The 14,209-nt window shown below is 43.0% G+C and overlaps 1 protein-coding gene across 3 annotated transcripts; it reads right to left on the reverse strand.

Moving 5' to 3' along the window:
* Positions 1-759: 759 nt before the first annotated feature.
* LOC101793887 (cytokine receptor common subunit beta) lies at positions 760-14,209 on the reverse strand. Of its 3 annotated transcripts, none has more exons than XM_005015990.6 (14): positions 13,926-14,209; positions 12,861-12,956; positions 12,268-12,397; positions 10,102-10,283; positions 9,644-9,789; positions 9,087-9,252; positions 8,199-8,334; positions 7,937-8,097; positions 6,979-7,124; positions 6,704-6,875; positions 5,563-5,653; positions 4,299-4,368; positions 3,216-3,316; positions 760-2,923 (listed from the first exon to the last, which is right to left on the reverse strand). In XM_005015990.6, exons 2-14 carry the CDS (start codon positions 12,928-12,930, stop codon positions 1,720-1,722), a joined length of 2,775 nt encoding a protein of 924 aa, XP_005016047.4. In that variant the 5' UTR covers positions 12,931-12,956; positions 13,926-14,209; the 3' UTR covers positions 760-1,719. The 3 variants fall into 3 exon arrangements, with proteins under 3 accessions (XP_005016047.4, XP_005016046.4, XP_021125558.4); XM_005015989.6 differs by having other exon boundaries at positions 12,861-13,013; XM_021269883.4 differs by having other exon boundaries at positions 12,861-13,048; positions 13,926-14,208.

A 14,209-nucleotide genomic window follows, 5' to 3' on the forward strand; every position in this document is an offset into this window, starting at 1 on the left:
TTCTTGGTTATTAAAACCACAGCCATTCAAGGCCCAGCAAGGGGATGCATATCTGAGATCCAAACCCAGATACCAAACCTGCACAGAACATCTCTTTTTAGTACCCTCCTATATAAAGCACAGTCATATGGCTTAGAAGAAATTGGTTTTGCTACTCATAAAAGGCCAAAGAGACTACCAAAAAAAAATGAAAACCCCTTAGGGTGCTCCTCAGTATTCTCTATCAGAGGCTGCAACTGTCTGCCTTCTGCCATTAAGAATATCAAATTGAATTTGTGCATCTTTCAGATTTAGAATAGTATTTGTAAAGGTTTAAATTATGAAAAAATAATGCATTTCTCTGCAATTTCTGATCAGCATTGATCCATTAAACCAGCAGGAGGAATCAGCTGGCTCAAAGAACCACCTCTCATTAGCTCTGTCAAATAACATAGCAAGGTCAGGAGGAAAACATCCTACCTCACAGGGGACATATCTGAACCAACAGAATTTTTGAAGGCCTGTTCAGATGAGCTAATAGTAATGATATTGTATGCACAACATTCTTAAGGTATGAAAGGAAAAAAATAGTAGGAAGTAATACAGTTTTTTATTAGTTCAAGTTATATATTTGAAAAACAGATATATTTTTTAGAATGCAAGCCCACGTTAGTTCTGAAACTAAAGCCTTTTACCTATCACAGAGTGGCACTTCTATGCCCCTATCATGCAACACTTACTGGAGAAAAAAAAAAGAAAAAAGAAGAAGAAAAAAAAAAGTCTCCTCTTTCTCAGTACGGTTTATTAGAAAAAAAAAAAAAAGACATCACATAGTTAAGATTAACTATATCATGCATAAACAACAAATAAAAGAAAATAATACGTGTATAGTACTTTAACATTTAAAAATTGAAAAGCTGAATCAGACTCAAGCTTACAACTTTTCTCCACTGTCATTCTCTGTTATTGACTCACTCCCTTCCTTGCATTGTATTGTAGCATCCTGGGGTTTTCTCAAGTAATATATCTTCCCCATGATTCTCTAGAGCCATTTTAATGTATCTCAATAATGTCTCCTTCTTATTCTTAGAATACACTGCAATACATTGCACCTTAGCTTTAAGATAGTTTTCCTGGACTTCAACAATTTTTTCTCATTTTTGACTTACGCTTCTATTGCTGTCCGTTGTTTTTTCATCTTGGATAATACTTATTCCATGCCACCAGTGGGAAGGTAGAGATAATGAAAGCTCCTTGATGACTTTTAGATCTATTTCACACAAAAGATAACAACATTGCTCGAAAGAATATAAGTTTTCTTTACAAAGTTTCCAGACCAATCTTAAGCTAATAGCATTTCATGCTGTAAAGTCTGCATTTCTTGCCATGAGTTTTGCTCCAGGTAATCTGGTATTATGGTAAAATGATTGTGACCTGTCACAGGACCAGGAGGAGGCTAATGTATTCATTGTGTATAAGCCAAAAAGTTCAAAAAACACCAACTATCTCAAAATGCAAATATCTGGGTTGTTTTTTGTGCCAAAACTGTGATGGACATTGAGAATGAGATCAAGCTGAAATTCACTGAAATGAATGAAAGTCATTTCCAACACATTGGATTGGAGGCTGGAAGAAATAACTGCTGTGTATTTGCTCCTAGCTTGGAGGGTTCCTTTTTATCAGATAGTTGCAATCTCTTTTAGTTGCATGTAGCCTTGGTATTTATTGATATTTGCTCCTTTAACAGATTTCTCTGATCCTCAGAGATTGTTGCCAGGAAAAGTAATCATCTGATTTCAGGCTTTTGAAAAGCTGAATAGCCTGCATTTTTGATACATCTTCCTTCTTGCCAGTGTTGGATTCATCACCAGATAGAGGTTTCCCGGGTGCTGTCCTGGCTTCATCAGTTTTCTTGACTTGGGGGTCTTCCTGGCTCATATTCACCTTCTCGCTGGATTTCAGGCTGTGGAAGCAATAGTCACCAACCTGGCAAAGGAAAACTGGCTCGGTGCTGTCAGGGTTTAACACCACCAAATTACCCTCCGACAAAGGCAGCTCATTAGGAAGAGTACTTCCCTTCTGTAGGACAGGCAAAGAAATCTTTATGGGTTCTGAAGGTCCATGGGGACCTGAAGGGACAACAAGGTAGTCCCCAAATGCATTCGGGTGAGATTCAGGAAAAAAGACTGGGGCTTGACCTGAAACTGGGACCATGACACCAGATTTCCCAGGAGCAAACTCATGGCAAGAGCGGTCACTGGGGAGCTGGGGCTCCTGTGGGTCACAAGGCAACTTCCCAGCAGTGGCAAGTGGCAGGTGTGTGGAGTCACTGGCTGATGGCAGTAAGAGGCTGTCTGTGGCGATATACTCTGAGGGGCACTGCTGAAGGGATGTGGCACAGCCAAGAGCCTTTGGAGCTTTCTTCTCTTCTGGTTTCACATTCGTGCCTTGTCCACTGGCTGGGGGGAGTGGTGAGACTTCTTTCTTATCGTTGAGGTGCTGCATCGTTTCCTTCTGATCTGGGAGCTGGAAAGGCTGCTGAGGACCTGCTCCTGGCTGCTCTTGTCTTCGTGGAGCCTGAGAACAGACTTCATTTGGGAGGGTCACATACTGTAGCGACACTGATTTCTCTTGGTTTCCCACTGGATTCAGGGTCACATCCAGGGGACGATGAATCTCAGGCTGGGAGGACATCACTGGGCTGTACAAGTATGGACCATTGAAAGCGAAGGAAGTGACTGCTGTCTGGGAAGCAGTACGTGCATCAGCACTGTTTCTCCTTGAAACAGGAAAGGAACGACCGGCAGTCCGACTTAGGCAGACAACTGGGGCACGCTCTGTCACATTTAAAGCATGGTATTGGTTCTGTACGTCCAGTGCAGTAGGTGAAACTTCTGTCTTTCCAGCCTGCCCCTCAGGAGACTCTGCCGAAGTCTTCATCTGCCTGAATGGGAGAGTTAAAAGTTTCTCATGAGAGATATTCCTGTGGTAAACATTAAATATAAACACAAGCTTAGTCAAAATTTTAAGTAGCTACACATATGGTTAGAATAATCTTTCTTGGTTGACTTGGCTTCTATCTTGACTAAACTAGATAGCAAAAAATGGTATCCCAAGCTGAAAAGCAACTGGCACAGGCTTTTTGATGACAGAACACTTAATTATATCTTCCCATGAATTAGAGAGCTCTTTGAGAGTCTCATTCACAGTGTCACTATAATGTGCTGTTCATTCACCTGTCCACAACTTGAAGGAAGCTAGGCTGATCCATCTTCTCTGCAAGGTTGTATTTGAAGTCCAGCTGGCTGTTTGCCACCCAGTTTCCTAGATTCACTTTCTGAAAAAAAAGAGAAAGCAGACATGAGGAAAAAGAAGTGTCTCACCAGCAGCTGAGTCAAGAAACATACAGTTCTCATGGACAACAAAAACAAGTAGCAGAGCCTACAGCATCCGGCAAGATGCTGTAATACGACTAGCAGGTGCTTTCTGTTTTCCAGAAGAATGTTGCTTAAAACCCACTTTGAAGGCCTTGCCACTGACTTAACTTTACACAGCTTAGGGGTATGAAGCTGTTCCCTTAAAGAACTCATAGAATGTCACAGTTTCTCTCCACAATAAACATCAAAGCTATTGTTTTGCCTAGTGTCTGCTCTACAGCATCATATGTGACACTCCGGGCAGTATTTCATCTATAGGGGTTTAGTGTCTGTCATCTGTATTGGCTGACCAGAGAAACAGAATAATTGAGATGTTTGCAAAATTTAGGATAAGGTGATTCAGTGCAGGGATGAAAAGTTTCAAAACTGTGAAACTAAGGCAGTGAGTGCTTGTAGATCAAGAAACAGGTAAGAAATAGAAGAAAAAACTATTTAAGTGCTTCATAGAGTGGGGGAAAAAAATCCATTTCTATTGAATTATCAGGCAAAAGAAATTAACACGAGACTTCAGCATAAACATATCCATTTTATCTGGATATATAAAAAGCATACACAGGAGCATCCATGTCTAGTTTTTTCCCATCTGTTTGAAAATGATGTGTTGAACCATTATACTGCAATGATGTATTAGACCACTGCAATGTCTAATTCCATTTTATAGCAAAATAACAAATGTGCAATGTTTAACAAACACATGACTACTACTAATGATGTATGATTACACATGTTAAATAGGGTCTGAACTTCTCCTAAATAATGAAGAGACTAATCAAAGTATTTGTTCATTATAAGTGAGGAGACAAAGAAGAGCTCTTAAGATTACTGGGAGTCATGAATAAAAGAGAGAAATAGCAAACCTTTAAAGGTACGGGTCCCTCTTACCTCCAAGTAGCTCTGGATCAGCAGACTCTTGCTGGGGTTTGGAATCTTTTCCTCCCACAGTTTCTTCTGCCTGCAAGAAAAACAACAACACAGGTTTTCTCAATGTGACTGCAATGGGAAGAAACTGTGCCCCGTACAGCATGCTGCTCTGTTCAGCAAGGCACCACCAAGGGTCTGTGTATTCGGTTTGCATGGCAAGGTTTTGGCAGTGGGAGGCTGCAGGGGCTGGCCTCTCTGAGCAGAGCGGAGTGAGAAGCAGCCCTGCAGCCCCCAAGGTCATGCAGCAGGAGGGCAAGAGGTGCTCCAGGCACACAGCAGCAGTTCCCCCGCAGCCTGTGGAGAGGCCCCTGGTGGAGCAGGCTGTCCCCCTGCAGCCCATGGGTCCCCCATGGAGCAGATCTCCACGCTGCGGCCCGTGGAGGAGCTCCTAGTGGAGCAGGTGGCTGTAGCCTGGAGGAGGCTGCGGCCCATGGAGAGCCCCCGCAGGAGCAGGCCCCGGGCCGGAGCCGCAGCCCGTGGAGAGGAGCCCACGCAGGAGCAGGGCCTGGGGGAGCTGCCGCCCACCCATGGAGGAGCAGCTTGCTCCTGGGGGATGGATGGACCCCGTGGTACGGAGCCGTGTGGGAGCAGTGCTTGAAGAGCTGCTGCCTGTGGGCAGCCCTCGCAGGCTCAGTTAGGGCCGCATCCCGTGGGAGGGACCCCATGGGGAACAGGGGCAGAGAGGGACCATGAAGGAGCAGCAGAGACAGTGTCAGGGACTGACCGCAGCCCTCAATCCCCATTCCTCTGCAACCCTCAGTGGGGAGGAGATGGAAAAGGGTGAATGGGGGGAAGGTGGGTTTAGTTATATATATATATATATTTAGTTTCTCACTGCTCTTGCTTGTTAGCAATAGGTAATAAATTTCATTAATCTCATTGTGCTGAGTCTGTTTTGCTCATGACAATTGTTGAGCAATCTCCCTGTCCTTATCTCAACCGTTGACGCATTTTCATCGTATTTTCTCCCCCTTTCCCTTTGAGGAGGGGGAGTGAGAGAGTGGTTGTGGTGGAGCTCAGCTGCCCAGCTGGGTAAAATCACCACACTCTGGCAGGCCACCACCCAATTCTCACCTGCACACAGACACTCATCAGGCTGCCCATTGCACACCAAGGCTCACCTCCACACAAACCACTCTCGTGTCGCACAAGCAATGCCTCACAACTTTATTCCACTCACATGGCCAACACGCTGCTAAATCTCCTCCTCACGATGCAAACCTACCTGAGGAAATACTTATAGCTGAAGGAAGCAATGATTAGCAAAGTGATGATGAGAACTGGCAGCATCACTGGTAGAAGCACTGGTGACATAACTGAAAGAGAGGAAAGAGAAATAGGGAGCCACCAACAGAGGGGCTGCTTCCCATAACAGGTTTTGCATTTTGGTCAGTCTCCACACAAACACATCAGAGAAATGCAAGTGGCACAGCACAGGATGCAAACAGGCCTTTTAACTGTTGGGATCCCCTGACAGGTGGGAGAGACCAAATGTGGCCTGAACACCTTACTGATGACCACAGAAGTTCATTGTTTCCTTATTGATTCTATTTTATTTGTTACTGACATCTGAGAAAACAATTTATGCTAATAAAAAGCTAGTTAGGTACCTTACTGCACTATGAACAGTAGGCAGATCTTCAGACATCTTAGGTCTGCCTTATTGTGTTCAGTGCTGGAGAGATGGGAGTCTCAGATTCTCCTGAGCTTCCTCTGCTAATAGCTATAGCTGAACATCAACAAGACACCAATTTCTTCAAAAGTAGTAGACTTTGCCCCAGCTGCTTTCTTACTACTTCAAGCTTCATCAGGACAAAATACATAAGATCCTATAACTTGGGCACAAGACCATTCTGATAGCAGCCATCCTGCTTTTAAGTTGACAAACTACAAAAAACATGTTAAGGTCTGTATCTCCAGCACACTGTACTAGGTGTTTTACACAACCCCATATTCACTCTGTAAATAGAAAAGGCTGATGATTTTCATCCCTCTGTCTTCTTGCAATTGCAGGCTCTTCAGTCCCTGATAGCAGAATGGACTATTGCAATCAAGAAACAAGGATGATCTTTTGTGCAGGATCTTTATTTGATTCTCAGTCTGGAAAACGTTACAGCTGGCTGTATTGGTTTTGTGAAGAGAAGTAGGAAAGATGATTACAAGGTCAATTCTGCTCACTGTGTTCATTAGCATTGCTGCTGTTCTGTAAGGCTGCACGCAGGAAAGCTATCTCGTTTAGCAAGCATACCTATTTCATGGCTGGGTCTAACTTCAACATCCACTGAGAGAATCATATATTTCTATAGAGACATTTCATCAACTATGAGTGCAGAAAACCTTACAAAACCAGGGCATATGAGAAGTACCATTCGCAGTTTCCCAACTGAACTCCTCACTCCATTCACTCCAACTGCTCTGGTAGTCTGCACTATTCACCATTGCACGCATTTTTCCCCTATATTTTGTAGATGGTGACAGCATCTGCAGGGTGAAGATGAAGGGAGGTTCATCATTGCTGATATCTAATGTCTGCAAGGTCTGGGGAGAAGAAAGAAACACAAATGACAGAGGTGAGAGGAACTGTCATTCCCATTCATCCAGCAAGGAGAAATCCAGGACTACTGCACTTCCTGTGACTTACCTCATTATACTGGTTGTGTTTCCAGTACTGGACTTGGTATTTCTGTTTTATGAAGTTGTACTGAAAAGTGTGTTTTTTCCACCTTAGTTCATACTCTTGGTCCTCTGTCGCTTTCACAGACACATTTGTAGGTGGTAAGACCTTAACTGTAACACAGAAGAGATCTCAGAATACAAATCAACATCCAGATCCTGCACTCCCTTTCACCACTGTGAGTAGTATGCAGAGACTGAAAACCAGGTTGTGTCGTGGAATGCAATAAGTCTCAGCTTTCTAACACTTCTTAATTCCCCATATCTCCATTTTTAAGCCAAATATCATAAACCAGTGCATCCATTAAATAACAGAAGATCCATATCCATTAATGCTGACAGTAATCTCTAAATGTAGAAAAGCAGTGAAATGATATTTCAAAAGTCCATACTCATCCACCGTGTTCCCAGAGATTTTCAGCTCTCTTGGAGCTATTAACTGCTATCTTCAACACTGCAGGGGCTCTCCGCAGTTCTGGTCTGTAAAGAACAGCACTGGTACCTCCAGATGCATGCAGGCAGAGATGATCACCTGGCACACCTCACTCAGCAGAGCAACCCTACCTCATCCAGTGCTCCCGGGGACACTGCACCCTTCCACACACACACTTCCACAAAACACCTCTCACTACAGCTCCCTCACACCTGGGACAATGGCAAAGGACAATGACATTGTGATTACAGTGAACTCAGTGTGGCAACGATTGTTCCCAGAAGAGCTCTGGGATTTCTGCACAGCAGTTTCTACTATCGCCACCATCCTGAGAGCAGCAAGTGACACTGAGAAACTGCACACCTGCAAGCCACATCTCCCAGACCTTCTCTTCACCAGCTCAGCTCTTCTCCTTTCCTCACCACCACTTGCCCACACAGCCACCCCTCCCAGAAAACTCCCAGCAGAAGCGAGACACAACACAGCAGCTCACTGTTCTTGTAGGCTTCAATCACTTTCTCCTCCGTCTTGGTCCGGACAGACACATGGTACCGGCTCTGACTGCTGATGTTGCTAACAGGGATCGCACAGCTCTGCACCACATAGGGGATGTGGGGAAAGGTCTTCTCGTACACGGGAGAGCACTCCTCTTCCCTGGGGGGAGAAAGGAGGCTGTGCTGAGATCAGTGGGAACGGGACAGAGCAGAAGCTCAATGGGAGAGGCGTGGGCACTCTGCCATTGGCAGATCACATACGCAGATGCTGGAGTGGCCCTGAAGAACAAGCCAAAGATGACAGAGGTGGTGATCACTTTCTTCACTTCCCAGCTGCACGTCAGATTTACACCATTGAAGAGGCAGCGAAGGTTCCTGGGCTGAATGGGTTCCTGACCTACACAGAAGATCAGAGTAAGCTAAGTGACAGAAAAAGCGCAGTGACAGCCTTTGTCTGGGTCTGCGTGAACAAGGTCTGTCCAATGGGATGGAAATGCCAAACACTCTGGAAGAGGCAAGATGGAGACTCGCTCTTATTTCCTTTTCAAAATTCTCCACAGTCTTCTGGAATAATACATGTATACATGTCCATCCAAGTAGAAACAGGACTGACACAACAGGAGACTATCAGGGGATATCTCCACAAACCAAAATACAAACCCAAAACACAATCAGTCCCCACAGAGAGCAGTAGACCCATGGAGGGGCACGGCCATTTCATTATCGCTAGGCAGAACCAATTGAAACAAATTTTGAGGCTTCCTGAAAGAAAGCAATGACTAGAAGGGACCACCCCTGTGACTTCTGGTGCCATTCCTATTCCTTGTAAGTAAGGTTAAACAAAGAACAGTCACAGAATGACAGAATACTCAAGTTTGAAGGGACCCACAAAGACCACAAGGCCCAACAAAAAGTCTCCTTTGCTGCTTACATGAATCATTTCACTGTTGCCAAGCTGAGTTGAAGTGAACAAATTAAATGGACTGTAATGGGGGAAAAGATAAAACAAAGTACCATCTGCATCCTTCTCAGCAGATGCCTCAGTTCTCCTGGGCCCATACGCTCTTCCAGCATTGTGCAAAACTACGTTCCCCAGCCCTGGCTTCTCTGCCAGCCCTCCCATCCTTGCATGGTCCCACTCCACGCTACCTTCAGGAGTCTCCCAGGACACATCCGTGCTCCACTCGCTGAATGTCCCAGAGAAGCCTTTGGCCTGCTGCACTCTGGCTCGCACACGGGCAACGTATCGGCTCCCCATCATGAGGTGGCTGAGGTGGCAACGTGTGGTGTTGGAGAGCAAGCGCAATGCATCCTTCTGTTAGCAGGGAGGACAAATGGGGAACAGAGAAGAGGTGGAGGGAAGGCAGGGAAAGAGCATGAGGCAGCTCCAGCCCAGCAGATGGACCAGCTCCTGCAGCTTGCAGAGCTTTGACTGACTCCAGCACCAGCTGCACAAGAGTCACAGCACTGCCCAGCTCAGAACTGTGTGGAGTCTGCCCAAGACACTTGTCGTGGTTTCAAATGTATTTTGCCTTTCTCCCACATGAGACCTTCCATGGGCTACGCATGAAACACGCTTTACTTTCATTTGGGAGGGGTTCAGGGTAAAATAAATTCCAACTCATTTGCACAGCTTTTACCACAAGCCCTCAACTGCCCTGAAGGGTGCCACCCAAGTCAGGACAGCCCAGCTCATCTGCTCTTACCTCCCAGGACTCCCAGTCCCGCTTGTAAGTGACTTCATACTCCAGTGCATTGCCCAGCCACTGGCTTCCTTCAGCTGCTGTCCAGGTCAGGAAGAAGTCTCCTGAACTCTCTTGAACTTCAAGGTTTTGCGGCGGAAGGGGCTGAACTGGAAGGTGAAAGTGCAACATGTGAATTGAGACAGGGACATGAAGGGAGGAAGAAAACATCTAGATAAGCTTCCCCATTTTCACAGTATCTTATCATATTTTACAGCAAGTAGTTGCTTGTTGAGAGCCCCTTCCACGTCTGGCAGCTCCCAGAGTCTTGCCCTTTCCCCTCCCTGCCACATCCTCTCAATGTAGAACTGTTTGGCCGTTTTCACAGTCTAATTGCAATTCACTTCCTGACTGATCTGCAAAAACGTTCTCAAAGATCTCAAATATTCATTGGAAAATAGAACTTGGCATTAATTCCTTACCATTTTGGAAAAGATGAACATTTAGTTGTGTTTCAAGAGTCTTGTTATGTTTGAAGCTGTAAATATGGTTTATCCCTATTCCAAAATATTCTATATTTTTCCGACAAACCCAGAAGATGTAGGGGTCTGAAGTCTCAGGTAAGGCACGTTCTGGATCACGTACGCAAGGCATCTTGTTCTCACTGTGTAAAGAGGAAGTGATCTATGAAGATCTGATTTGGAAACATATTATTCATGCAAAATTAAATGTCTGAAACCAATTCCATCCCATTCTGTTGTTCTAATTTACTTAGACACTTATATCCTCATTATCACTGTATCTATTATTCTTGTTTTGCATCAATTAATATGACTAACATTTTTAACACCAGGATTTTTCTCAAATGCCTTCACATTTCAAAATATGTAGTAAAATCTTATATTTTGGTATGGGTCTACTTTTGTGGGGTTTTTAGCCTAACTCTTAATAATCTCATATTTTTACGTGAGAAATAATATGATGAAAAATAGTATCATGAAAATGCATTTTTACTTAGAATGAAATGTAATAAAGTTTCCAAAGATCCTTAGCTCCTTGAAGAAATTCATTCTGCAGTCCTTGAAAGACACATAATTTTTTTTCTACAACCAAAATGTACTTCTATATCCTGTTCAGTTTTGTCAAGGGACCTTATGCATTCGTTACAGATTTCATCCCGAATATTAGGTGTCAATTTAGATAGCCTTTTTTCAGGACAAGGAGCATCATAAAGATTAAAAACAATACTTTAAACTAGTCAGAAGAGGATAAGCTTTGTGTGCTCACAATAAGCTGAGCTGCTGGAGAGATGTGTTGCTTCTCTTCATGCCCTCTGGAATTTTGCTTGAGCCTATGGCTTCATATGCAGTATATTACATTGTTCCCATTCAGATGAGAAATATCGTGTATAACTGAGCTCAAATACTGTTTTGAAGGATAGGATGGAATCTCCTACACAACTATATGCCAACAAGGATTATCCAACAGTATTGATATCTTGAAAAGTTGGGTATTGGCAAGGAAACTAGGGATATTCCTGAAGTATGGATGGGATCAACCATACATGTCTGTCCCCTTAAACAAGAAAGTCAGCCCAAGGGATGTGAAGCCTTGATGATATTTCTATCTGCCCATCAGCACCAGCTTATAGTTTGAGATTTAGTCAACTACTGTTCATCTGTGAGTTGACCGTGTTTAATCATTGGCCGTTTTGATTTCAGCTGTCCACAATTAATAGCTGCTTATCTGATTAGTTCACTTCAGTCATGTTTCCTGTATGATCCACACAAAACATTCTATCATATAAGCATTACAGAGCATTTCCCAAAGGTACAAGAATGTTGTATCATCTTTTTCTTTCAGAAATATTAGCTTCAAGGTCCTGTTCCAAAGCCTTCAACTGATTTCAGCTCTTTTAGGTATATGAATTCTCTCTTACTTACAACAAAATCAAGAGTTCTTTCCTTCCCATTTCCCTCCTGTATCCACAGATGCTAATTCATTTTCTTCTCAGCTTTCCATCTTTATCTTCCTCTGTTCCTTGACTACTCCTCCCTCTCTATCCTTTCTTATCCTCACAATTGATTGAGTCTGGTGATTCAGTTCCCTTTTCATAAGGAAACAGATGTAGTAGAGAGATACTGTTATAAACAGACCAGTATCTCTGGGAGGAAGATTGATAGCACAGATGAACTTATCAGTTTTTGCTGTTTCACAAACACAGTCTATTCAAGTTCTTCAGAACTGATCAAAAATATACTCGGTGATGCTCCTAAGTAGGCAAAGCAACTGGGGAAATGTCTCCTCCCTGCTAGTTTCATGAACAACCCTCAAGCCCACTCTTGTTCTGATACGACCTTCCCCACCCCATGAATAGCAACATATACACCCCATCATATTTTCTATCCATGTTCCACAACAAAATCATGGAGAAATAATTGAAAATATGATAAAAATTGCTCTCTTATCACAACCTAATAATTTCTTCTCTTTCAGAAGACAATAGCAAGCAGGACTTTTACTTCAACTCAATGACAGGAAGAGGTGAGGCCACTTTCCAAAAATCTGACTGCCAACCCCTGGGATTCCAAGTTGTGTCCGAGTTCTCACTAGACTTTTATCCAGCACAGTACATTTCAGGTACTTACTTCTGAATGCCATCATTTTGGTAAAGAGTTATACGAAGGAGGTCATGAGCCTCTTTATGCTCTTTCCATTTGCACGTCATGTGTGAGCTGTAGTCATTGTCGCAGCTCAAGCTCTTCATTGAGACACTACCTGAGAAAGGAATCCAGGAAAAAAAAATACCACTGATTACAAATAGAAATAGTGAGAGAAAGCAGGAAGTACCAGCAGTTCCACAGGAAGATCCAGTCTTTCGGATGTTGCTGTTGGTAGCCCATGCACCCACACCCTGTTCCTGCCCACTTGTGTCTATTCTCATTCTCTACCATCTGAACTATGTACCCTCACGGTCTAGTCCTCCTTCTTATTCACTCATTAAGCAACAAACTTGTTCATTTTCTCTGTTTGTTCAGCATTTCACCTGTTCATATCTCCAGCCACAATATAACCTATCTGTCTGCAGACTGTCTGCATTTGAGCAAGACACCTGTTCTCCTACAGCACACAAGACAGTAGCAGAAGTAGAAAATGAGGAACACTTTCAGCTGAAAGGAGACAGATATAAAAAGAGAGGGAATAAAAGCAGAATAAAAGAAAATATAAATTTGAAACTCACCAGTAACGGCTTGGTCACTGAAGACCAAAGACAGATTCAGCAAAATGATGAAAATCTCTTTCATGTTCATAATGTTCTTTGCACATAAGTTTGATCCTAATTCAGAATATAAATGATTTAATTGCAAACTCTCTTTTTCAGCTTATTGTGGAGCTTCTCGTTTTCATTTCATGTAAAGAGAAGTAAAACTGAATTAGGGAACTTTAGTCATTACGCTGTGCTGAAGTGACATTCAGAAAGAACTACAACACAGTTATTGTGAAAAAAAAAAAATCAGAAGGAGCTTTTTAAAGTCTTTACTTTAGGACAAAAACCTTGTCTTATTTTGTGAACCTGAAAAATGACCAGAGAATGAAAAGGTAAATGTGCATTTCCAAGGAAGTGCAGGGATTTTTTCAGCTAAGACTATTAGCCAGAAACAGTCCTAATCTGTGAAAAGAACTCAGCCTTCAAATTCATTCATCCTGCTCTTCATGCTTAGAGCCTTCATAATGAACCCCAATGTTGCTCTGCTTTCTTACTTTTCTTTAAAAAAAAAAAACATTTTCCAACTGCATACCACATATAGGAGTTGAAATTCCATATTAATTCACTTTCAGGTTTCTCTTCAGTATGCTACTGTTTCAGCTACTCCCCAAACAAGCTGCAAATTGTACAAATACATCAAAATAAGCTATTTCTCTTGCTTTGGTGATTGCCAAGATCCAGAGTAGATTGAGTGGTTGAAAGACCATGGACCACATTCTTTAATACTGAAATTTGAGCACTTTTGGCTGTCTCACATTGCTTTTTCAAAAGTATAATCAGCTCGCAAAGCTGACACTCTTGTACTCAGGGAACATGCAGTCCCTAGCTAATTTCTACTTTAGGGGAGCGTGGAGAGAGCTCCTTTTAAATTCTTACTGACTTTCAGATTCCTGAATGCTGCTTTTTGACACCAGAAACAGGTGGCTGAACCCTTAAAGAATCATCACAGTTAAGAGACCCCTTAACATCTTCCAAGTCTTTGAATGAGAGCAGACCCTTCTATTTTGCTTTCCCCAGAAAGAAGCATAATTCCTTTACCTGGATCCGGAGCTGTCTGTTAGGCGATGATAAAACTTAATGGTAAGTCTCCCTGTCCAGCTTTCCCCAACAGCATCAGAATCTTCTGATGAAGAAATCAGCAAAAACACGCTTCCTTAGAATTGGAGACGGAAGCTATAAACAATTACAGGATTTTCCTGGCGAATACATCTTTAAAATAAGTGTTGTACCTTCTATACCTTCAAATGTCAGTTTTATAGAAGTAGACCACACCCTTTCAAGGAAAGGAGTTGCGTATGTAATTGCATAGCCTGTACTTCCTA

Source organism: Anas platyrhynchos, chromosome 1 (genome assembly GCF_047663525.1).
Source record: "Anas platyrhynchos isolate ZD024472 breed Pekin duck chromosome 1, IASCAAS_PekinDuck_T2T, whole genome shotgun sequence".
Taxonomy (NCBI): domain Eukaryota; kingdom Metazoa; phylum Chordata; class Aves; order Anseriformes; family Anatidae; genus Anas; species Anas platyrhynchos.

Coding starts and splice junctions, on each gene's coding strand:
- LOC101793887 (XM_005015990.6), bottom strand. CDS start 12,930: ATGAACATGAAAGAGATTTTCATCATTTTGCTGAATCTGTCTTTGGTC. Junction 9,253..9,643: donor GGGACTGGGAGTCCTGGGAG/GTAAGAGCAGAT, acceptor CCCTGCTAACAG/AAGGATGCATTGCGCTTGCT. Junction 3,317..4,298: donor TGATCCAGAGCTACTTGGAG/GTAAGAGGGACC, acceptor CTTTTTTTTCAG/AAAGTGAATCTAGGAAACTG.